The sequence below is a fragment of the Capricornis sumatraensis genome, chromosome 9, assembly GCF_032405125.1.
Source record: "Capricornis sumatraensis isolate serow.1 chromosome 9, serow.2, whole genome shotgun sequence".
NCBI lineage: Eukaryota > Metazoa > Chordata > Mammalia > Artiodactyla > Bovidae > Capricornis > Capricornis sumatraensis.
This window is the reverse complement of record NC_091077.1, coordinates 3,070,252-3,094,529: the sequence shown is the minus strand read 5'-3', so window position 1 is coordinate 3,094,529 and position 24,278 is coordinate 3,070,252. Positions and strand designations below refer to the sequence as shown.

Sequence of the window (24,278 nt, the reverse complement as noted above, 5' to 3'; positions counted from 1 at the left end):
AGTAATGCCAATATTCCACACAACTCCTGCTACACCGTCAGAACACTTCAGCATGCCTTGGGTCTCTGCACACCCGTGCCAGAGTGACCTCTTACAGGCTTGGAGATGTATGAAAGGCATCCACAGACACCTCAGAGGGGCACGTGGGGCCAGTCAGACCTGGAAAGAACCCCTTCTCACTGTTCTAAAAAGACCCGAACAATAAAAACGCACATAAACACAGAAAAGGGCCCAACACATTTAGGGCTGAGCGGTGTACACGGACGGAAAGCGGGTGATGCGTTGAGGAACAGTGAAACGTGTAAAGGACAAGTGTATCAGAGCTTCAGAAAAGTCCTTTATTCCTATTAGAGACACTCTGGGATACAGAAATACTTTGGGATATGTGGAAGCATAGAACAGAAAAGGGAACAAAACCAGTAACATTAAAACACAATGCCTCCCCACTCCTACTTCCCAACACACTGTAAGCTAGAGTGATCAGAACAATGGCTGGGGGTGGGGTGAGGCGTCTACATTGAAGGCGAGTTGTTTTCACAGCTCTGCAGCCTCTTGGTGCCGTGCAAGAACCTGGCAAATATAAAAGGATTCAGGATTACTAAAGGTCAGAGACAGGAACTCCTCTTTTCCCCGAACTAGGACTGGCAGGAGACACTGTTTAAATAGGCTTTCCCTCTGAGGAGGGGGCATCACAACAGTGCCTCTGCCAGCCGCCAGGTGACTGACCCACTTTAGCTTCCGAGGTGGCATCTTAGACATACAATGAGCCGAGCTGCAGCACTCTACTTCTGAAAAGTGTTTTTAACCACTAAAAATTTTGTGGCTGACCTTTAAATAGAAGAGGTGCAAAACAGGGCGTCAGTTTTCCAGTTTCTAAGATGTGATGGCTAACATCCAGAGGACGGCTGACTGATCAGCTGACACGAGGAGGAGGTCCCAGTGTGGTGCTGACTGCCATCTGTCCTCAGGAAATTAACGTGACAAAGGTAAAGAGTAAAGGCCATGCAGCAAGAAGCAGCAATCCACGAGAGGTCTGCTCTCTGCAGAAAGTTTTAGTTCAGTCTTGGGGTAGGTATGTTAAAAGGAAGGACAAACAGACATAAAGGCACCTGTACTTTCTTTCTGCCTTACTCAGGGGAAGAAGAGACAGTGAGTGCAGCTGATTTTCAGAATCTGGCTATAAAAGGGAGAAGCTGCAGGGTGGCACAGCTTCAGAGTTGGGTTTGAAAGAGAGTTATACAAACTGGAGAGGAAATGCTTGAGCGTGATGAAATGCTGGTGGGCAGAGACAGAAAGAACAAGAACTGGAGGGAGCAAGGAGTCAATAGAGCTAGGTCTCAAGGATGGGAAGGTGTTGGCACACAGAGGCCCAGGTTGAAAAAGCACATTAGAACCAAGGAGGCGGTCCTCTGTCCTGACGGGAGGCAAGGTTGCAAGGGTGGGTGTGGAGGCAGGTACGCGCGAAGGCTTAGGATCAGTAAGCCAGGAGAATTCCAACTAGCAGCCATTGGTCTCTGTGAAGATAATGGCGAAGTTATCTGATGAGAGTGAGGAATAAAGGGATGAGTGAAGATGTTTAAGGAGAATAGATACCCCTGGATGTGCTGCGTGAGGAGAAGGGAGAGATGACCAGGGGAAAAGAGGGGCTCTGGGCAGTGCTCCAGGCCCAGCTAGCCTTCCAGGCACCAGAGCTAGAGAAGACATAGCCGAGTCACACATTAGACCAGTTTTAATGACCCAAAGACTACAGAGGGAAGGCAGAGTATCTGAGGGAGAGAGACCACATCAAGAAGCACACAAGAGTTGTTAATTCAAAGGTACCTGAGAGGGATCCATGGGAAAACAGAGGCTTGGAGAAGATGTGGAATAAAGATGAGTATTTGTGTGGAGCCATTCTCTAGGTTAGGCGTCCTCAACTGGAGGCATTTGTGGTCGTCAATGGCCATGTGTGTGGGGTGTTACTGGCACCTACTAAGTGGAGCCAAAGATACTGCTAAGTAACTCGCAATGCAGGGGGAGCCCCTCAAGCCTGCCCAACAAAGAAACGTCTGGTCCCGAATGTCAACAGTGCCCGGGTGGAAAGACCTTGCTCTAGGTAAAACACTGTCAACTTGGGTCATACAAAACGTTGCTTGATTGCAAAGTTAGTTTTTACTACACCTCAGAATCATGCTATTGTCCCCAGCTCAGTCAGAGGAAATGTTCTGCTGAGCAGGCTGTGCAACACAGAGAAAGCTACAACTGGCTTCAAAGTAAAAGGGGGAGTGTCATCTAGACAACGATCCAGGAATAAAAGGCAACCCTGTGAGCAGTGTCTTAATCACAGGTGCACACAAACGCCGTTTGTCCAATCCTAATACTCGAAAGCAGACAACACATACAGAAGCTGAGGTCCCTTCCTTTGGTGGCAGGCCAAATTCTAAGAAATTTCTAAGGTCAGGCACAGCTCCACATTTCAATAGATGGCACGGCCCGGCAGCATCAGAGTCACCCCTGGTACTTAATAAAAACAAACAAGCCTGCGGCTCCCCTCAGTATGTATTTCTGAAAGCTCCCCATTGATTCTTGACCTTTGGAAGGAAACAAGAGAACCAGGAATGAGACTCTAGAAAAGCCAATTCTTGAAGGACAGAAAGAATACAGAACAAATTTCCCAGCACAGTCTAGTTTCAGCTGAGGCTCCCCTGAGGAAAACACTGTCACCTTACTAATTACCATTAACAGCTTTGGAAGCCTTCATTCTTAGGTCCCAGACAGTCCTAGGGGCCCCTGGACTGAGACAGAAAGACAGAGAATCTGCAAAGACTTGACTTCTTCCTGGCTATTTCAGTTTCAAAAGATATATCTGTGCAAGGTAAAAACAGTTTTTAAAAGCAAGTAAGAGCTGATTATGCTTTATAAAGTATCCACTACTGTTTCCCCTGATGTGTACAGCTGATCCTTGAACAAATGTGGAGGGGCAGTGGCTAGGGTGCCGACGCCCACTCAAGTTGGAAATCTTATAACCTTACAGTCAGCCCTCTGAATTCGTGGGCTTCCCCGCTGGCTCAGATGGTAAAGAGTCTGTCTGCAATGCAGGAAACCCAGGTTCGGTCCCTGGGTTGGGAAGATCCCCTGGACAAGGGAATGGCTACCCACTCCTGTGAAATCCCACAGAGAGAGGAGCCTGGCGGGCTACAGTCCAAGGGGCTGCAGAGTCATACACGACTGAGTGACTAGCACTTCCACTTTCTTTTTTTCTGTATTCATGGTTCTGCACATTCAACCATCAGCTGATCACCTATTACTACAGTATTTACTATTGAAAGAAGTCAACTGGTGCAATTCAAACCTGCGTTGTACAGGGGTCAACTGTGTTTGTATGTGTATTTCCTTTAGCTTCAAGGTTTTAGATCTGAAAAACTATATTAATTTTCTACAGGACAGCTGACATTTAGTTTTATAGGGCTTCCTTAACATGTAAACTAAATGACGTGACTTCCAGAATCCTGGTTTTTCCGTTTCCATATATGGAATTATTCATGATTTAAAGAAACCCAGATCTCTCTGGATTCAAAATGTATAACTTTGTGAATAAGTAAATTAACACCAGTAGCCTCACAGAGACAACTGCTACTGATTATTTTATTCATTCACGTGTTCCATATTATTAGAAGGTAAGAGATATGTGAGTGAGTTTTCAATGAGAAGGGGAGAAGGCTTTTGATTTTAGGCTTCTCGGTAGGTGACTTCGTATTTTTTCCAATCAGTGCTCAGACTGTGTATCTTAATGTTTCATACTCCCGAGCTTGGCATAGCACCATGGTAGAAATCCACACACTCTTTTGGGGGCACCAGAGTGCAGGTGAACATCCTCCTTTCTGAGGGAGGCATGTGGCCCTCTGTAAAGAGCAGCAATAATGCAGAAGGACATTTTTATACCAGCGCTGTCACTTCTGAGTCACGTGACCCTGACCCCGGAAGCTCCACTACTGGCTTCCCCACACCTCACTGGACAGCGGGGAGAGAGCGGATGCAAACTGCACAGAGCAGAGTGCCTGACCTGGGGCAGGCACACAGCACGTAGCAGCCCCCCGCTTCACACAGCCAAGCCCAGTCAAAGGCTTAACCCAAGCCCTAGAGTTCTGGTTGTTGCTCAGTTGCCCACTCATGTCTGACTCTTTGTGACCTCATGAACTGCAGCATGCCAGGCCTCCCTGTCTCTCACCATCTCCTGAAGTTTTCCCAAGTTCACGTTCACTGCATCGGTGATGCCATCCAACCACATCATCCTCTGATGCTCATCTCCTTCTGCCCTCGATCTTTCCTAGCATCAGGGACTTTCCCAATGAGTTGTCTGCGTGCATCAGATGACCAAAATATTGAAGCTTCATCGTTAGGATCAGTCTTTCCAGTGAATATTCAGGACTGATCTACCTTAAGATTAGTTTGATTTCCTCGCTGTCCAAGGAACTTCCAGGAGTCTTTTCTAGCACTACACTTCAAAGGCATAAATTCTTTGGCGTTCTGCCTTCTTTATGGTCCAGCTTTCACAACCATACCTGACCACTGGGAAGACCATAACCTTGACTCTATGGACTCCTGTCGGCAGAGTAATATCCCTGCTTTTCAACACACTGTCTCGGTTTGTCATTGCTTTCCTGCCAAGAAGCAATAGTCTTCTGATTTCATGGCTGCAGTCACCATCTGCAGTGATTTTGGAGCCCAAGAAGAGGAAATCTGTCACTACTTTCACCTTCTCCCTTTCTATTTGCCATACAGTAATGGAGCTGGATGCCATGATCCTAATTTAATATTTAGTCTTAAGGTGGCTCTTTCACTTTCCTCCTTAACTGTTATTAAGAGGTTCTTTAGTTCCTCTTCACTTTCTGCCATGTGGCCTATGGTAAAGAAGCCACCTGCCAATGCAGAGTTCTGGTACCCAGTACCAAGTGGACACTGCTGAGGCTTTATTGGAGGGACTAGTGATGAACCCTTGATCTGAGAAGGAGAGGATCAGTGGCTAGATCTGAAACCCACAGAAATCACAGAAATAAAAATTCTTGACCTTACTGCTTTTAGGCTACTGATGCACCCCAGCCATTTTTCTCTTAAGTAGAGAAGGTTTGCAGTCAGTTCTTGCTGAAGTCTGCAGTAGAGCTGCCAGGACTGCAAGACTCAGAAATGGCAGGGCCAGCATAAAGATGTCCTTCTGTATTATTTCTGTTTACCACTACGTTCAGTGTGCAGCCAGGCCTCTTCCTACCAGAAAAGTTGTGGGTAAGAATGGCTCTCAAAAGCAAACGGATACCCATTCCAAAAGGGAGATACACAACTCACATCAGTACCATTCTACTTTAAACAAAGAAAGCCGACATACTTGCAGGGCAGAATCCGGACAACATCATTCTGTTTATAGCTTTCTATGCAGACTGCACAATGATCGAAGTCTGGGTCTGTTTCCTGAAACGCAAAGCATGGGAACAAAAGTTACACACTCCTCCTAAAAGTACCTAAATGGAGGACATACAATCCAGCTAAAATTTCTCCTGTGGCAACTATGGTAAACAGGTGATTATAGAATGAAAGGTTATAAAAAATGTAATATGTTTCCAACTGCTTAACTGTGTCAACCCAAATTGTATGCAGGCCAATCTAATTTGTTTTTAAACTACAGTATAACAATTATTACTAGTTCTGTTTGTGAAATATCTTAGAAATCAGAATAATAATGTTTTTCAAGATTCAAATCAGCCATCACCTTGGATCATCTTCTCCCCACCACGGCTGCATCAGTATTCTGAGTATGTTTTCCTCACCAGGACACTCATCTCACCACAAAGTTAAGTACCGGCAGGAAAGGTGGTGAGCCACCACAAGACCTGCCCCAAGGATGGGAGATCTGGGACAGAGAACAGCCATGCATTCGACTCTATACTAGGTCTTGATCAAGGTTCAGGAAGAGTCTGCCAGGTGCTTGGTCAACAAGGGTAACTGATCTCTGCCTCCTCTGGACTGGGGAAGGGTTCCCCTGCCTGTCATTAGCAGAGCTCTACCAGGAAAGGCAACACTGCTTGCTGCGTCACTGCCCCTTGGACTCAAACTCAGCAGGACAACTGTTGACAGGTCTAGGAGATACAAACTAAGGAAAAGTGTTGGCTTTAATAAGGAAAGATGGTTAGCATGGGGGACAAAGTAGGATGGATACGGTGAATGGGCTCCAGAGAAATTCAAATTAATGTGGCAGCTGAAGGCTATCAGATCAAAAAAGCATTTATATGGGTGATCACTCCTCTGGCATGAAGTACAGTTTTTGAGATGCTACATATATTTTCTGCAAGTATTTTTAGTTTTTTCTTTCGTGTACCATGAAGTTCACTGAAAATATTTCTACCTTTTGGAGCTGTGACAAGGGAAACTAGATGTAGGGTGTCAAGGAAGTGGGAATAAATATGAGTAAAGCCAAGAAAGTGGTAAAACTTAAAACAGGATGGAGAATTATCTGTAATTATCCTTACAGAGCTCTTCGTTAAAAAATTAGTTGGTTTTTAGCAGAAGACAGGTTTGGTTTTTATGCCTTCAGAGACACAATTTTTAAATTCTAGATAGCTTTGAATATAGGATCTCACATTAAGTTGCTATTTCTGTCCACAGAAAGCAGAAGCAGGACTCCAACAAATTTTGCGATCTGACTGAAGAACTGAGGTTAGCAATTTCAGCCATAGATAGCTTCTATCACTGCCTCTCTGATTTATTCCCCATAAGCTTCCAGGCCCAACTCTAGCAAATTGCGCCCTTCTTTCAAACTGCTTAGCCAACTGTAGAGGAAGTGCCATGTTAACCACCACCCCCTGGATGTGGGTCTCCAGTTCTCCACGAACTGCGAAGAATTAAAACATAAAAGAGAGACGCAAAGTCTTAGAAAGCACAGGAAGAGAATGCACATTCCCGGCTCTTTACCGAAGAACCCCAAAGCACGCTAGGTTTTAGCAGAAGAAAAGTGTTGAAGAGCACAGCTAGGGAAATTGTAAGTAGTTCAGTGAAGCTAATGATGATAAGAACATTAAAAGTCCAGGAAAATTAGAAAACTGTATGGAGGATCTCCAGATGACAGGCATACTAAGAATAAGATTTCCAAGAGAAGTTAGTTTACAATAAAGCATTAGATAGTATGCTTGAAGTAAAAGGAAAACTTAATGGAGGAGACACAAATGGTTAGTATGTATTGTCACCTACCAAATAAAAAGCAAAATACTTTACTGTTTTAACAGTGCTAAAGTGATTTCATTACTGTACCTTATCACCCTTTTTCACTGTCCTGGTTGTCAATTTGCTGATGGCTTTCTTGGCTGCATCTCCAAGACGACGCTATGAAAATAGCAAAGAAAAACAGATGTTAAGTGCAAAAATCTCTGGATTTTTCTTATTTCAGCAAACTTTATTACAATTTTTAGTGAGTTATAATAGATATACACATTATATTAATATCAGGTATGCAACATAACGATTCAATACTTGTATATGTTTTGAAATGATCACAGTAACTCAATATCCATCACCAGACAGACCTTTTTCCTTCTCATGATAACTTTTAATATATACTCTAGACGATATTCTTTATTTTAAAATGAACATATAAAGTCCTATTATCCTACATTACTTTCCAAGTCATATCATATGAAAGGATTCCAAGAAAGCAATTAAAAAGTTAGAACAACTGGCAGTTTCCCCCAGATTTAGCATTCTGGTAAATAAGTGTATATAGTTAAAAAAAAAAAAAAAAGCCAGGTGTCATAATCACCAATGCATTTTGTATCTAACAAACATTTCAAACATTATCAGTATTTACTTCTTATACACGTCAGAGCTACTGCCACTGTTCCAATAGCTTGCTTATTCTGCTCCAAGGGTGACACACTAATTATTAGACATACAAGCTCTGTCTTTGTGAAAGGATATCTCTAAAACTGCTTAAAACTGCTTATCAATATCAGTGTGTGGGGGAAGGGATGCAGTCATGAGCTCTGCTTCTGACTGCCACTGCTATGCTCCATGATCTTAGGAAGGTACCCTCACCTTTCTGAGCTTGAGTTTTTCTCATTTATTTAAACGAGTTAAACCAGGCAACTCTCTAAGGCTTGGAAAAGAGTAGGAAGGAGTTAGATAAGGAAAGCACTGGGACAGGAAGGGGGACTCTGGACCAAGGACTAGTCCAGTAAAGACAAACAGGTAAGAGGCACAGGTATGTGAGGGAAATTATAGATTGATATAACTGTAACTATGGTGAGCATATATTTTATTACTCAAATTAGAATGTTCTGAGAGTGAGAGGACCTTGTCAACAATTATACTGGGACAATAGGTGCAAACCAGGACTGCAGGCACACTGGGACAGATGGTCACCTTGCATATAACCAGATCCTAAACTGTGATAGAAGGCAGATGATGGGGCTGTAGTAGTATGATAAGAGGCTAAAACAAGGGAGACCTTGGATTTTATCCTGAGGATGAAACAAAAAAAACAGAAAATTTTAGGAGGAACTTCAAAGTACACAAAAGAAAAAAGAATTTAATGAACCTTTAAAGTACTCATCATTGAGTTTCAATTATCAATATTTCACTATATTTTTCATCGATTCCCCTCTCATTATTGTCCTAGAGGATTTCAAAGGCACATCACAAGCACTGTATGTTCTCACCCATAAACTCATACCAAGTGAACTATGTCTAACAGATACGGGCTTTTGTTTGGTGCTACTGTCTAACCTAACAAAATTAACAATAATTAATCAACATAATCTAACACTCAAACTATTTCCTCAGGTGTCTCCAGAATGTCTTACTATAGTTGGCTTGCTTGAATCAGGATATAGCAAAGTCTAAACATGCCATCTGGTTGCTATGTCTCTCAAGTCTTCTTTAATCTACGAGTCCCCTCAATCACATACATGCATTCATACATATACATGCATACATACACAAATTTCAAAAACAGCCTTATAGAAATATAACTGACTTAAATTACACAAAGTGTACAATTTGAAGTTTTAACTTGACCCATGAAAGCATTACAATAATCAACACAGTCTATCATCCTTCCCAAATTTCCTTGTGTCTCTTCCTAACCCCTTCCTGCAATCCTTTCACTTCATCCTCTATGACTTACTTTCTGCTACTATGGTTTATATTTTTGAGTTTTATATAAACGGAATGATAGTATATACTGTTTTCTGTATGCTTTCGTTCACTCAGCACAATTATCCTGAGATTAACCCATGTTGCTGCATGCATCAATTGTTCACTTCTTTCTTACGCTATGTAGTATCCCATTGTACCACAACTTATTTACCCTTTTCCCTGTTGATGAGGCAGTTTTGGCAGTAATAAATAAAGCTAAAAACAAATAATATACTTTACATTTCAAACAGTACACAGGTCTTTGTAAGGATCTGTGCTTCCTTTCTGCTGGGTCAAACAGCTATGAAGCAGGGAAGACTGGCTAATATTGCAGGCATGTCTGACTTAAAAAAAATTAATTTATTTTCTTATTGAAGGATAATTGCTTTACAGAATTTTGTTGTTTTCTGTCAAACGTCAACATGAATCAGCCATAGGTATACATATATTCCCCTCCCTTTTGAACCGCTCTCCCTATCCCACCCTTCTAGGTTGATACAGAGCCCCTGTTGAGCCATATAGCAAATTCCCATTAGCTATCTATTTTACATATGGTAATGTAAATTTCCATGTTACTCTTTCCATACACCTCACCCGTTCCTCCCCTCTCATGTCTAAAAGTCTATTCTCTATGTCTGTTTCTCCATTGCTGCCCTGTAACTCTTCAGTTATAATTTTCCTAGATTCCATACATGTGCATTAGAACATGATAGTAATCTTTCTCTTTCTGACTTACTTCCCTCTGTATAATAGGTTCTAGGTTCACCCACCTCATTAGAACTGACTCAAAGGCGTTCCTTTTTATGGCTGACTAATATTCCATTGTGTATACGTACCACAACTTCTTTATCCATTCATCTGTCAATGGAAATCCAGGTTGCTTCCATGTTCTAGCTATTGTAAACAGTGCTGCAATGAACAATGGGATACATGTGTCTTTTTCAATTTTGGTTTCCTCATGGTATATGCCTAGGAGTGGGATTGCTGGGTCATATGATTTTATTCCTAGTTTTTTTTAAGGAATCTCCATACTGTCTTCCACAGTGGCTATATTAATTTACATTCACATTAACAGTGCAAGAGGGCTCCCTTTTCTCCATACCCTTGCCAGCATTTATTGTTTATAGACTTTTTGATGTTGGCCATTCTGACCAGTGTGAGGTGATATCTCATTGTAGTTTTGATTTGCATTTCTCTAATAATGAGAGACGTTGAGCATCTTTTCATGTGTTTGCTAGCCATCTGTATGTCTTTGGAGAAATGTCAGTTTAGGTATTTTTCCCACTTTTTCATTGGGTTGTTTGTTTTCCTGGTATTGAGTTGTATGAGCTGCTTGTATATTTTGGAAATGAATCCTTTGTCAGCTGTTTCATTTGCTATTATTTTCTCCCGTTCTGAGGGTTATCTTTTCACCTTGCTTATAGTTTCCTTTGCTGTGCAAAAGCTTTTAAGTTTAATCAGGTCCCACTTGTTTACTTTTGTTTTTACTTGTTACACTAGGAGGTGGGTCATAGAGGATCTTGGTTTGAATTATGTCATCAAGTGTTCTACGTTTTCCTCTAAGAGTTTTATAGTTTCTGGTCTTACATTTAGGTCTTTAGTCCATTTTGAGTCTATATTTGTATATGGCATTAGGAAGTGTTCTAATTTCATTCTTCTACATGGAGCTGTTCAGTGTTCCCAGCACCATTTATTGAAGGGGCTGTCTTTGCTCCATAATATATTCTTGCTTCCTTGGTCAAAGATAAGGTGCACGTGTTTATTTCTGGGCTTTCTATCTTGTTTCATTGATCTGTATTTCTGTTTTTGTGCCAGTACCATACTGTCTTGATGACTGTAGCTTTGTGGTATAATCTGAAGTCAGGAAGGTTGATTCCTTCAGCTTCACTCTTCTTTCTCAAGACTGCTTTGGCTATTCAGGGTCTCTTGTGTTTCCATGTAAATTGTGAAATTCTTTGTTCTAGTTCTATGGAAAACGTCATTGGTAACTTGATAGAGATTGCACTGAATCTGTAGATGCATTTGGTAAAATAGTCATTTTCACTATATTGATTCTTTCTACAGGAACATGGAATATCTCTCCATCTGTTTCTGTCATCTTTGATTTCTTTGATTAGTGTCTTATAATTTTCTGTTTACAGTTCTTTTTGTCTCCTTAGGTAAGTTTATTCCTAGATAATTAATTCTTTTTGTTGCAATGGTGAATGGGATTGATTCCTTAATTTCTCTGATTTTTCATTGTTAGTATATAGAAATGCAAGGGATTTCTACATATTGATTTTATATCCTGCAACATTGCTAAATTCACTGATCAGCTCTAGTAACTTTCTGATACTCTTTAGGGTTTTCTACGTATATTCATGTCATATTCAAACAGTGAGAACTTTACTTCTTCTTTTCTGATTTGGATTCCTTTTATTTATTTTTCTTCTCTGATTGCTGTAGCTGGGACTTCCAGAACTATGCTGAATAATAGTGGTGAAAGTGGACACCCTTCTCTTGTTCCTGATCTTAGGGGGAATGCTTTCAGTTTTTCACCATTGAGAATAATGTTTGCTACAGGCTTATCGTATATAGCCTTCGCTATGTTGAGGTAGGTTCTAGGTTCCAATTTTATTTGAAGAGTTTTAAACAATAGAATGGGAAAGACTAGAGATCTCTTCAAGGAAATTAGAGATACCAAGAGAACATTTCATGCAAAGAAGAGCACAATAAAGGACAGAAATGGTATGGACCTAACAGAAGCAGAAGATATTAAGAAGAGGTGGCAAGAATATACAGAAGAACTGTACAAAAAAGATCTTCAAGACTCAGATAATCATGATGGGATGATCACTTACCTAGAGCCAGAAATCTTGGAATGGGAAGTCAAGTGGGCCTTAGGAAGTATCACTACGAACAAAGCTAGTGGAGGTGATAGAATTCCAGCTGAGTTATTTCAAATTCTAAAAGATGATGCTGTGAAAGTGTTGCACTCAATATGCCAGAAAATTTGGAAAACTCAGTAGTGGCCACGGGACTGGGAAAGGTCAGTTTTCATTCCAATCCCAAAGAAAGGCAATGCCAAAGAATACCCAAACTACCACACAATTGCACTCATCTCACATGCTAGTAAAGTAATGCTCAAAATTCTCCAAGCCAGGCTTCAGCAATATGTGAACCATGAACTTCCAGATGTTCAAGCTGGATTTAGAGAAGGCAAAGGAACCAGAGATCAAATTGCCAACATCCGTTGGATCATCGAAATAGCAAGAGAGTTTCAGAAAAAACATCTATTTCTGCTTTATTGACTATGCCAAAGCCTTTGACTGTGTGGATAACAATAAACTGTGGAAAATTCTGAGAGAGATGGGAATACCAGACCACCTGACCTGCCTCTTCTGTATGCAGATCAGGAAGCAACAGTTAGAACTGGACATGGAACAACAACTGGTTCCAAACGGGGAAAGGAGTTATGTCAAGGCTGTATATTGTTACCCTGCTTATTTAACTTTTATGCAGAGGACATCATGAGAAATGCTGGACTGGATGAAGCACAAGCTGGAATCCAGACTGCCAGGAGAAATACCAATAACCTCAGATATGCAGATAACTCCACTCTAATAGCAGAAAGCAAAGAAGAACTAAAGAGCCTCTTGATGAAAGTGAAAGAGGAGAGTGAAAAAGTTGGCTTACAGCTCAACATGCAGAAAACTAAGGTCATGGCATCTGGTCCCATCACTTCATGGCAAATAGATGGGGAAAGAGTGGAAACAGTGGCTGACTTTATTTTTGGGGGCTCCAATCACTGCAGATGGTGACTGCAGACATGAAATTAAAAGACACTTACTCCTTGGAAGAAAAGTTATGACCAACCTAGACAACATATTAAAAAGCAGAGACATTACTTTGCCAACAAAGGTCTGTCTCGTCAAACCCATAATTTTTCCAGTAGTTATGTATGGATGTGAGAATTGGACCATAAAGAAAGCTGAGCACTGAAGAATTGAAGCTTCTGAACTGTGGTGGTGGAGATGACTCTTGAGAGTCCCTTGGACTACAAGGAGATCCAACCAGTCCATCCTAAAGGAAATCAGTCCTGAATATTCATGGGAAGGACTGATGCTGAAGCTGACACATCAATACTTTGGCCACCTGATGAGAAGAACTGATTCATTTGAAAAGACCCTGATGCTGGGAAAGACTGAAGGTGGGAGAAGGGTACGACAGAGGATGAGATGGTTGGATGGCATCAATGACTCTATGGACATGAGTCTGAGTAAACTCCAGGTGATGGATAGGGAAGCCTGGTATGCCACAGTCCATGGGGTCCTAAAGAGTGGGACACGACTCAGTGACTGACTGGACTGAACTGAATCATAAATGGGTGTTGAATTTTGTCAAAGGTTTTTTCTTTATCTATTGAGATTATCATATGGTTTTTATCTTTCAGTTTAATATGGTATCACATTGATTAGTTTTTGTGTATTGAAGAATCCTTGCATCCCTGGAATAAACCCAACTTGATCATGGTGTCTGAGCTTTTTGATTTGTTGCTGAATTGTTTGCTAATATTCTGTTGAGGATTTTTGCATCTGTGGTCATCACTGACATTGGCCTGTAGCCTTCTTTTTTTGTGTTGTCTTTGTCTGGTGTTGGTATCAGCGTGATGGTGGCCTTGTAGAATGAGTTTGGAAGTGTTCTTTCCTCTGCACTTTTTCGAAAGAGTCTTAGAAGGAGAGGCCTTAGCTCTTATCTAAATGTGTGACAGAATTCTCTCCTGTGAAGCCATCTGGTATTTTGGGAGATTTTTGGTCACAGCTTCAATTTCAGTGCTTGTAACTGAGTTGTTCATAATTTCACTTTCTTTGTGGTTCAGTCTTGGAAGATTGCACTTTTCTAAGAATCTGTCCTTTTCTTCCAGGTTATCTATTTTACTGCCATATAGTTGTTCATAATAGTCACTTATAATCCTCTGTATTTTTGCATTGCCTGTTGTAACCTCTTTTTCATTTCTAATTTTGTTGATTTTTCTCTATTTTTTCCTTAATGATCCTGGCTAATGGTCTGTCAATTTTATCTGCTCAAAGAACCAGCCTTTAGTTTTATTAATCTTTACTACTGTTTCTTTCATTTCTTTCTGCTCGGACATTTATGATTTCTTTCCTTCTACTAATTTTGGGTTTTTTTTTTGTTGTTGTTGTTGTTGTTCTTTTTTCCAGTTGTTTTAGGTGTAAAGTTAGGTTGTCTGTTTGATGTTTTCCTTGTGTCTTGAGGTAGGACTGTGTTGCTGTAAACTTCCCTCTTAGGACTGCTTTTGCTGCATACCATAGGTTTTGAGTTGTTGTTTTCACTGTCATTTGAGTCAAGAAATTTTGTGATTTCCCTTTTGATTTCTTCAGTAACCTGTTGGTTATTTAGAGATGTATTGTTTAATCTCCATGTGTTTGTGTTTCTTACAGTTTTTTTTTTTCTTGAAATTGATACCTAGTGTCATAGCATTGTGGTCGGAGAAGATGCTTGATACGAATTCAATTTTCTTAAACTTACTGAGGTTTGATTTGTGACTCAACACGTGGCCTATCCTGGAGAATGTTCCCTGTGCACTTGAGAAAAAAGTATATTCTTCTGCATTTGGGTGAAATGTCCTGAAAATATCAATGAGATCTATCTTATCTAATATATCATTTAAGACCTGTGTTTCCTTATTAATATTTTGTTTTGATGATCTGTCCATTGGTGTGAGTGGGGTGTTAAAGTCTCCTACAATTTTTGTGTTACTGTCAATTTCTCCTTTTATGTCTGTTAGTGTTTGTCTTATGTATTGAGGTGCTCCTATGTTGGGTGCATAGATATGTACAATTGTTATATCTTCCTCTTGGATTGATATCTTGATTATTTTGTAGTGCCCTTCCTTATCTCTTGTAATCTCCTTTAAGGTCTATTTTGTCTGTTATGAGGATTGCTACTCCAGCTTTCTTTTGCTTCCCATTTGCATGGAATATATTTTTCCATCCTCTCACTTTCAGTCTGTATGTGTCTTGAGGTCTGAAGTGGGTTTCTTGTAGACAGCATATATATGGATCTTGTTTTTGTATCCGTTCAGTCAGTCTGTGTCTTTTGGTTGGGGAATTTAATCCATTTACATTTAAAGAAATTATTGATATATATGTTCCTATTGCCATTTTCTTAATTGTTTGGGGTTGATTTTGTAGATCTTTTTCCTTCTTTTGTATTTCTTGACTATATAAGTCCCTTTAACATTTGTTGTAAAGCTGGTTTGGTAGCACTGAATTCTCTTAACTTTCGCTTGTCTGAAAAGCTTTTTATTTCTCCATCAATTTTGAATGAGATCCTTGCTGGGTACAGTAATCTTGGTTGTAGATTTTTCCCTTTCACTACTTTAAATATCCTTCTGGCCTGCAGAGTTTCTGCTGAAAGATCAGCCATTAAGTGTACGGGGTTTCCCTTGTACGTTACTTGTTGCTTTTCCCTTGCTGCTTTTAGTATTCTTTCTTTGAGTTCAGTCTTTGTTAGTTTGATTAGTATGTGTCTTGGTGTGTTTCTTCTTGGGCTTAATCTATATGGGACTCTTTGTGCCTCTTGGAGTTGATTGACTATTTTCTTTTCCATGTTGGGGAAATTTTCAACTATAATCTCTTCAAAAATTTTCTCATTCCCTTTCTTTTTCTCTTCCTCTTCTGGGACCCCTGTTAATTCAAATGTTGGTGTGTTCTGACATTGTCCCAGAGGTCTCTGAGACTATCTTCAGTTCTTTTTATTCTTTTTACTTTATTCTGCTCTTCAGGAGTTATTTCCACCATTCTATCTTCCAGCTCACTGATTCATTTTTCTGCTTCAGATATTCTGCTATTGATTCCTTCCAGTGTATTTTAAATTTCAGTAATTGTGTTGTTTGTCTCTGTATGTTTATTCTTTAATTCTTCTAGGTCTTTGTTAATTGACTCTTGCATTTTCCCATTTTGTTTTCAAGGTTTCTGATCATCTTTACTATCATTATTCTGAATTCTTTTTCATGTAGTTTGCCTATTTCCTCTTCATTTATTTGGACTTCTATGTTTCTAATTTGCTTCTTCATTTGTGTAGTATTACTCTGCCTTTTCATCATCATTATTATTTTAACTTACTGTGGTTGAGGTCTTTTCCCAGGCTTCAATGTTGAAGTCTTTCTTCCTGCTGGTTTCTGACCTCCTAAGGTTGGTCCAGTGATTCGTGTTGAGCCGCTATCTTTTAATAGTACATTCAGATGCTTCCAGTTACTCCAGCGATGATTATCTAGTTGGTGGATATTCCATGGCCTCTCCATACCTACTGCTGTACTTTTGGCCTGTCCCTCACTCTGTTAGTACTGAACATATACAATGAAAACTTTCAAGAAATATATATGCAGTGGATCCTCTGTTTAATTTCCAGGTGGATCAAGACTGGCCAAGGAGACTCCTGAGGTGGACACCAGAAACACCATTGAGAAGGGAAGACATCAACACTGATGCCTCTGGGGGTTCCTGATTACCTACTCAGCCCCCAGGGGGCTCGAGCCCCTCCCTAGCACAAGGCAGGCAGTGAGCCCTGCTCACCAGGGTCTCTGGTGGTGGCAGTGTGGGCAGCAGCCCAGGGCATGGGGAACAGTAGTGAGTCTCGCTGGGCCGCAGGGTGTCTCCTGCACTCTCGGTGGCAGTTCCAGAAGTTCTGGATGCCTCAGGCTTTGGCTGCACGGAGAGCCAGTCTCACATGTCTGACTTTTTAAGAGACTGCCAAAATGTTTTCCAAAGTGAGTGTACCATTTCACATTTCCATCAGCAGTGTATGAAAATCCCAATTTCTCCTCCTCCTCACCAACAGTTGGTGTGGCCAGTCTTTTTCATTTGATTCTAACAGGTGAGCAGTGGTATCTCATTGAGGTTATAATTTACATTTCCATAATGACTAATGAAGTTGAGCATCCTTTCATGTAGTCATTTGCCACCTGCATATTTTCTCTGGGGAAGTGTCTGCTAGAATCTTTGGTCAATTTTTCTGTTGTTGTTCAGTTGCTAAGTGGTGTCCGACTCTTTGTGACCCCATGGACTGCAGCATGCCAAGCTTCTCTGTCCTCCACTATCTCCTAGAGTTTTCTCAAATTCATGTCCATTGAGTCAGTGATGCTATTTAATCCTCAGCTGCCCAATTCTCCTTTTGTCTTCAGTCTTTCCCAGTATTACCGTCTTTCCCAATAACTCATCTCTTCACATCAGGTGGCCAAAATACTGGAGCTTCAGCTTCAGAATCAGTCCTACCAATGAATATTCAGGACTGATTTCCTTTCGGATTGACTGGTTGGCTCTCCTTGCTGTCCAAGGGCTCTCAAGAGTCTAACACCACATTTCAAAAGTATCAATTTTTTGGCACTCTGCCTTCTTTATGGTCCAACTCTCATCTGTACATGACTACTGGAAAAACCATAGCTTTGATTATATGGACTGCTGTCGGGAAAGTGACGTCTCTGTTTTTTAATATGCTGTCTAGATTTGTTATAGTTTTCCTTCCAAGGAGCAAGTGTCTTTTAGTTTCATGGTTGCAATCACCATCTGCAGTGATTTTGGAGCCAAAGAAAATAAACTTTGCCATAATCTCCACTGCTTCCCCATCTATTTGCCATGAAGTGATAGGAACAGATGCCATGATCTTAGTTTTCTGAATGTGGAGCTTTAAGCCAGCTTTTTCACTCTCCTCTTTCACCCTCATCAAGAGGATCTTTAGTTCTTCTTTGCTTTCTGCACATTAGAGCTGTATCATCTGCGTATCTGAGGCTGTTGGTATTTCTCCTGATAATCTTGATTCCAGTTTGAGCTTCATCCAGCCCGGCATTTAGCATGATGTACTCTGCACAGAAGTTAAATAAAAGGGTGACAATATACACCTTTGTCATACTCCTTTCCCAGTTTTTTACCTGTCAGTTGTTCCATGTCCGGTTCTAACTGTTGCTTCTTGACCCACATACAGGTTTCTCAGGAGGCAGGTAAGGTGGTCTGGTACTCCTATTTCTTTAAGAACTTTTCAGTTTGTTGTGATCCACTGTATAATCATTTAAGAGATTTGATTTAGGTCCTACCTGAATGGCCTAGTGGTTTTCTGTACTTTCTTCAATTTAAGCTTGAATTTTGCAATAAGGAGCTCATGATCTGAGTCACATTCAGCTCCAGGTCTTGTTTTTGCTGAGTGTATACAGCTTCTCCATCTTTGACTGCAAAGAACATAATCAGCCTGACTTTGGTACTGACCAGCTGGTGATGTCCATGTGCAGAGTCACCTCTTGGGTTGTTGGAAAAGGCTGTTTGCTATTAGCATGTTCTCTTGACAAAATTCTGTTAGCCTTTGTCCTGTTTCATTTTGTACTCCAAGGTCAAACCTGCCTGTTATTCTGGATATCTCTTAACTTTCTACTTTTGCATTCCAATCCCCTATGATGAAGACAACATCTTTTTTTGGTGTTAGTTCTGGAAGATGTTATAGGTCTTCAAAGAACCAGTCAAATTTAGCTTCTTTGGCATTAGTGGTTGGGGTATAGACTTGGATTACTGTGATACTGAATGATTTGCCTTGGAAACAAATGGAGATCATTCTGTGGTTTTTGAGGTTACACCCACTTAGTGTATTTCAGACTCTTTTGTTGACTATGAGGGTTAATTACTCCATGGCTTCTAACATATTCTTGCCCACAGTAGTAGATACAATGGTCATCTGAATTGAATTTGCCCATTTCCGTCCATTGATTCCACTCTTGCTATCTCCTGCTTGACCACATCCAATTTACCTTGACTCATGGACCTACGCAATATTGTTTTTTACAGCACTGTACTTTCCTTTCACCACCAGACACACCCCCAACTGAGCGTCGTTTCCTCTTTGGCCCAGCTGCTTCCTTCTTTCTGGAACTATTAGTAATTGTTCTCCACGCTTCCCAAGTACTTATATTGGACACCTTTCTACCTGGGGGGCTCATCTTCTGGTGTCTGGTCATTTTGCTTTTTATCCTGTTCAGGGGGTTCTTGTGGCAAGAATACTGGAGTGGGTTGCCCTTTCCTCCTCCAGTGGACCACATTTTGTCAGTACTCTTCACTATGACTTATTTGTCTTGGGTGGCCTTGCATGGTATGGCTCATAGCTTTGTTGAGTTACACAAGCCCCTTCACCATGACAAGGCTTCATGATCCATGAAGCGGCCCATTTGTCTAGAGTTTACTGTTTATTATTTGCTTGAGAGTATTTTACATATGCTAAAAGTTCAATGTGCTATCCACTGCACTACAGAGCTATCTAGAGATTATTTTACATACTCTAAATAGAATTCATTTTCCATATATTTTCTCTAACTCTGGTGAAAGTGTTAGTCACTCACTCGTGTCAGACTGTTTGTGACCCCATGGACTATAGCTCACCATGGCTACAGTCTGTAGCCCACCATGGCTTCTCTGTCCATGGAGTTCTCCCAAGAAAGAATACTGGAGTGAGTTACCATTTCCTTCTCCAGGGTATCTTCCCGACCCAGGGACTGAAGCCGGGTCTCTTGTATTGCAGGCAGATTCTTTATCACCTGAGCCACCAGGGAAACTTGTAATTTTGATGATGTCAGTTTATCAATGTTTCACTTGTCAATTGTATTCTGGTGTCATATCTAAGTAATCTTTGCCTATCCCAATGTTACAAGAGTTTCCTCTATTTTCTTTCTAGAAGTTTATATGTAGGCCTTTAATATGAAGCTCTCTGATTCATTTTAGTTACTTTTTATATGGTTCCAGGTATGGATCAAAGTTTTTTTTGTTTTTGTTTTTCTCATATGACGCATAATTGTTCTAGCCCCACCTGTCCTTCCTCCACTGAACTGCTTTTTACATTTGGCAAAAATCAGTTGATGATATATGTGTGGGTCTATATCTGAATACTATTTTGTACCATGTATCTATTTGTCTGTCACAAAGCAAATACCACAGGGTGATGTTTTCTGTAGCATTGTAACAAATCTGAAGTCAACTCCAACTTTTTTCTTCTTTTCCTATATCTTTTGGTTGTTGTTGATCTTTTGCTTTCCCGTATTATTTTAGGTTCATCTTGTCAGTTTCTATTAAAAACAAAAGCCTTCTGGGATCCACACTGAGATTGCTCTGAATATATAGATCAACTGGGAGAGAAATGACATCGTAATTCTTCCCCCAAACTGTATACCTCTCCATCTATTTAACTTTTATCTATTTCTCTCAACAGTATTCTACAGTTTTCACTGTATAGGCTTGCATATCTTTTGTGAGCTCTCTAAGAATTCTCTGTTTATGCTTTCCTGTTGATGCTAATAAAATGGTGTTTTAAAAATTCAATTTCTCATTCACTGCTTGTACAGAAAATTCATTACCTCCAGTATAGTGTGGAAACAGTCATCAGAGCACACATCTATCTCTTGTTCCTAATTTAAGGAAAAACCATTTAGTTTTTCTCCTTTAAATATGATCGTGCATGTGTGCTAAGTCACTTCAGTCGTGTTCGACTCTGCAACACTATGGACCATAGCCCGCCTGTCCCTGGGATTCTCCAGGCAAGAATACTGGAGTGGGTTGCCATGCCCTCCTCCAGAGGATCGTCCAAACCCAGGAATAGAACCTGTGTCTCTCATGTCTCCTGCACTGGCAGGTGGTTTTTTCGCACTAGCGCCACCTGGGTCAGTTTTTTGTAGATGTTCCGCATCAGTTTAAGAAGTTACCTCTTATGTTTACTTTGCTAAGAGATTTTAAAACTGTCAGTTAACTTTTACTGTAAAAAAAAATACAAAAAATAAAAACAATGGTAATAGTGTATAAGATGATCATAAAAACATATCCATAACCTCTAAGTACTGGAAACAAGTGGTAAAGACAGCAGGATGGTTCTTTTGTAGCTTTTGCCCCCCAAGGAGGCACAGGGTCCATGATGATGAAATTCGCTCAGTCGAGTCCAACTCTTTGTGACCCCATGGACTCAATAGTCCATGGAATTCTCCATGCCAGAATACTAGAGTGGGTAACCTTTCCCTTCTCCAGGAGATCTTCCCAACCCAGGGATCGAGTCCAGGTCTCCTGCACTGCAGGTGGATTCTTTACCACCTGAGCCACAGGGGAAGCCCAAGAATACTGGATTAGGTAGCCTATCCCTTCTCCAGTGAATCTTCCTGACTAGGAATCGAACTGGGTCTCCTGCATTGCAGGCAGACTCTTTACCAACTGAGCTATGAGGGAAGCCACAGTGTCCATACTAGCCCTCAAAAATGAGAGAAAGTCTCATATGTTGAAACAGGGGTTTTAAAGGTATCTTTTTAAGAAGTCAAATTCTTGTAAATCAAGTGGCTTTGCCTACTGACATTTGCTGTTTACCAACAGTAACATTTGTGTGTGGCCAGATCTTAACACCTGCTTTCACTTGATTCTCTGGTGGCTCAGAGGTTAAAGCATCTGCCTGGAATGCTGGAGACCCAGGTTCGATCCCTGGGTCGGGAAGATCCCCTGTAGAAGGAAATGGAAACCCACTCCAGTACCCTTGCCTGGAGAATCTCATGGAGGGAGGAGCCTGGTAGGCTATAGTCCATGGGGTCGCAAAGAGTTGGACACGACTGAGCCACTTCACTTCACTTGATTATAATGGCAAACCTGTGCCTGTGGTGGCCTCACTGCTCACCAAGGTACCAGCTGTTCTACAAGAGCTTGTAAAATACCACAGGTACTCAAAAACCCATGGAATGAACAGCTGTCTGCTCAAGGCCATTTTTTTAAAGTCTGATGGCAGGTTGGTAGGTGGAAAAACAATAGAGGAATCCCAAATCCTCTGAGAGTGGTAACAGAGATTCAAGGATTAGAAATCATTTGCTGTGGCACAGATGCAATGAACAGACCTGAGGTCAGCTCTGGGAGGAAACCCCCTAAATTTCTTTAAGAGGCACACAAAGCACACTCCCTAATTCTATTCACTGCCCAAGGGAAGGGACTCTTGTAACTGTCAGTCTGTCTTTCTCAAAGACAGACCCTGTGTCTGCCTCAGGAACAAGGAGAGTCTCAGACAGCTGGTTCCCACATGCTGAGCCTGCCATCAGAGAGACTTCATCCTCTTGGGTAGTATTGGGTGAGGGCTGGGGAGACAAGGATACTGCAAGTCTGTCAACTCTTGGCCAGCTGCCCTCCAGGCCCTGTGCACTGCCCTCCATGAACCCTACATCATCCCAGAAACTTGCTAAGACTTTTTAATCAGCAATACATGCTGGATTTTGTTTTTGTTTTGCATCTACTGGATCAGATGGTAAAGAATCTGTCTGCAGTGCAGGAGACCTGGGTTCGATCCCTAGATTGACAAGATCTCCTGGAGAAGGGAATGTCTACCCATTCCAATATTCTTGCCTGCAGAATCCCAGGGACAGAGGAGCCTGGCAGGCTACAGTCCACGGGGTTGCAAAGAGTCAGACAAGACTGACGGACTAAGCATGCACTGAGATAATAGGTTTTCCCTTTTTTGGTCTGTAGATTTGATAAATTATACTAATTTTGAATGTTAAATCAACCTAAATTCTTGGGATAAATGCTACTTGGTCATGATGAATTAACCTTTTTACATATTGTTGGATATGATTTGCTAAAATTTGTTTAGAATTTTTGATCTATGCTTCAAGAGGGATTCTGGTCTGTACTTTTCTGTCTTGTAATGTTTTTAGTCTGGTTTTGCTATTAGGATGATTCTGGTTTCATAATGAAATGGGAAGTATACCCATCTTTTCAATTTTCTGGAGTTTGTATTGAATTATTATTATCTCTTCCTTAAATTTTTGTTAGAACTCATCAGAAACCATCTGTCCTTGGAGTTTTCTTTTTTGGATAATTTTAAATGCAATCTTGTTAATAAAAATAGGGCTATTTATCAAATTATCTGGAATTTGTCCATTTCATAGAAGTTATCAAATTTACTGGCATAAACCTGTTTGTTTTAGTTGCTAAGCTGTGTCCTACTCTTTGTGACCCCATGGACTGTAGCCCACCAGGCTCCTCTGTCCATGGGATTTCCCAGGTAAGAACACTGGAGTGGGTTGCCATTTCTTTCTCCACAAAACTTGTTCATAAGATTTCCTTACTGTCTCCATAATCTGTAGTGATGTCATCTCTCTCATTTTTAATACTGTTAATCTTTGCCTTCTCTTTTTCTCCTGATCAGTTTGGCCAGAGGCTTGGCAATTCTAGTTCTTTGAGTAATTTTCTCTCCTGTTTTTCTGTTTGGTAGTTTGTCAACTGCTGCTCTGATCTTTCTTATTACCTTTCTTCTGCCTACTTTTGGTTTAATTTGGTCTTCTTTCTCCAATTAAAGTGTAAGCTGAGAGTACTGATTTTAGACATTCTTCTCTAATACAGAAATTGCTTTAGTGGCATCTTTAAAATTTTGTAAAAAAAAAAAAAATAAGGAAGTTTCAGCTTTGATTTAAAAAAAATAATAAAATTTTGATATATTGTATTTTCATTCAGTTCAAATGATATTCTAATTTACCTTTTGATTTCTTCATCTCATGGGTCATTTAGACATTGACATTAGGGGGTTTTCCAGAGATTTTTGTTATTAACTTCTAATTTAACTCCAAGAGGTCAGAGAACGTATTTTGTATGGCTTGAATTCTTTCAAAATTTATTGAGACTTGTTTTATAGTGCTTGAAATGAATCTATGTTCTGCTTTTGTTGGATGGAGTGTTTCATTAATATCAATCAGGTAAAGTTAGTTGATTCAAGTCCTTTATATATGCAATGACTTTCTGTCTACTTATTCTAATTATTGAGAGTGAGGTAATCAAATCTCTGACAATAATTGCAGGTTTGTTTACTTCTCACTGCAGGTTTACACTTAATATTTTTTTTTTAGCTTTGATATTGTGTTAGTCATTCAGTCATGTCCAACTCTGCGACCCCATGGACAGTAACTCGCCAGCCTCCTCTGTCCATGGAATTCTCCAGGGAAGAATACTGGAGTGGGTGCCATTCCCTTCTCCAGGGGATCTACATGAATGTTTAAATGTAACATTCCTAACTGACCATAATAAACTGACCATTTATTATTAAGAAGTGACTTATCCCTAGCAACAGGTTTGCTCTGC

General features: G+C 40.6%; 1 protein-coding gene across 2 annotated transcripts in view; it reads right to left on the bottom strand.

Moving 5' to 3' along the window:
* The window catches only part of RNF130 (ring finger protein 130), a 177,605-nt gene that overhangs the window by 57,678 nt on the left and 95,649 nt on the right, over positions 1 to 24,278 (bottom strand). For both annotated transcript variants that reach the window (XM_068980710.1, XM_068980709.1), the window contains exons 4-5: positions 7,276 to 7,347; positions 5,360 to 5,442 (exon numbers count right to left, since the gene is read on the bottom strand). In XM_068980710.1, coding sequence (XP_068836811.1) covers positions 5,360 to 5,442; positions 7,276 to 7,347 — 155 coding nt within the window. The remainder of the gene's footprint in view (positions 1 to 5,359; positions 5,443 to 7,275; positions 7,348 to 24,278) is intronic.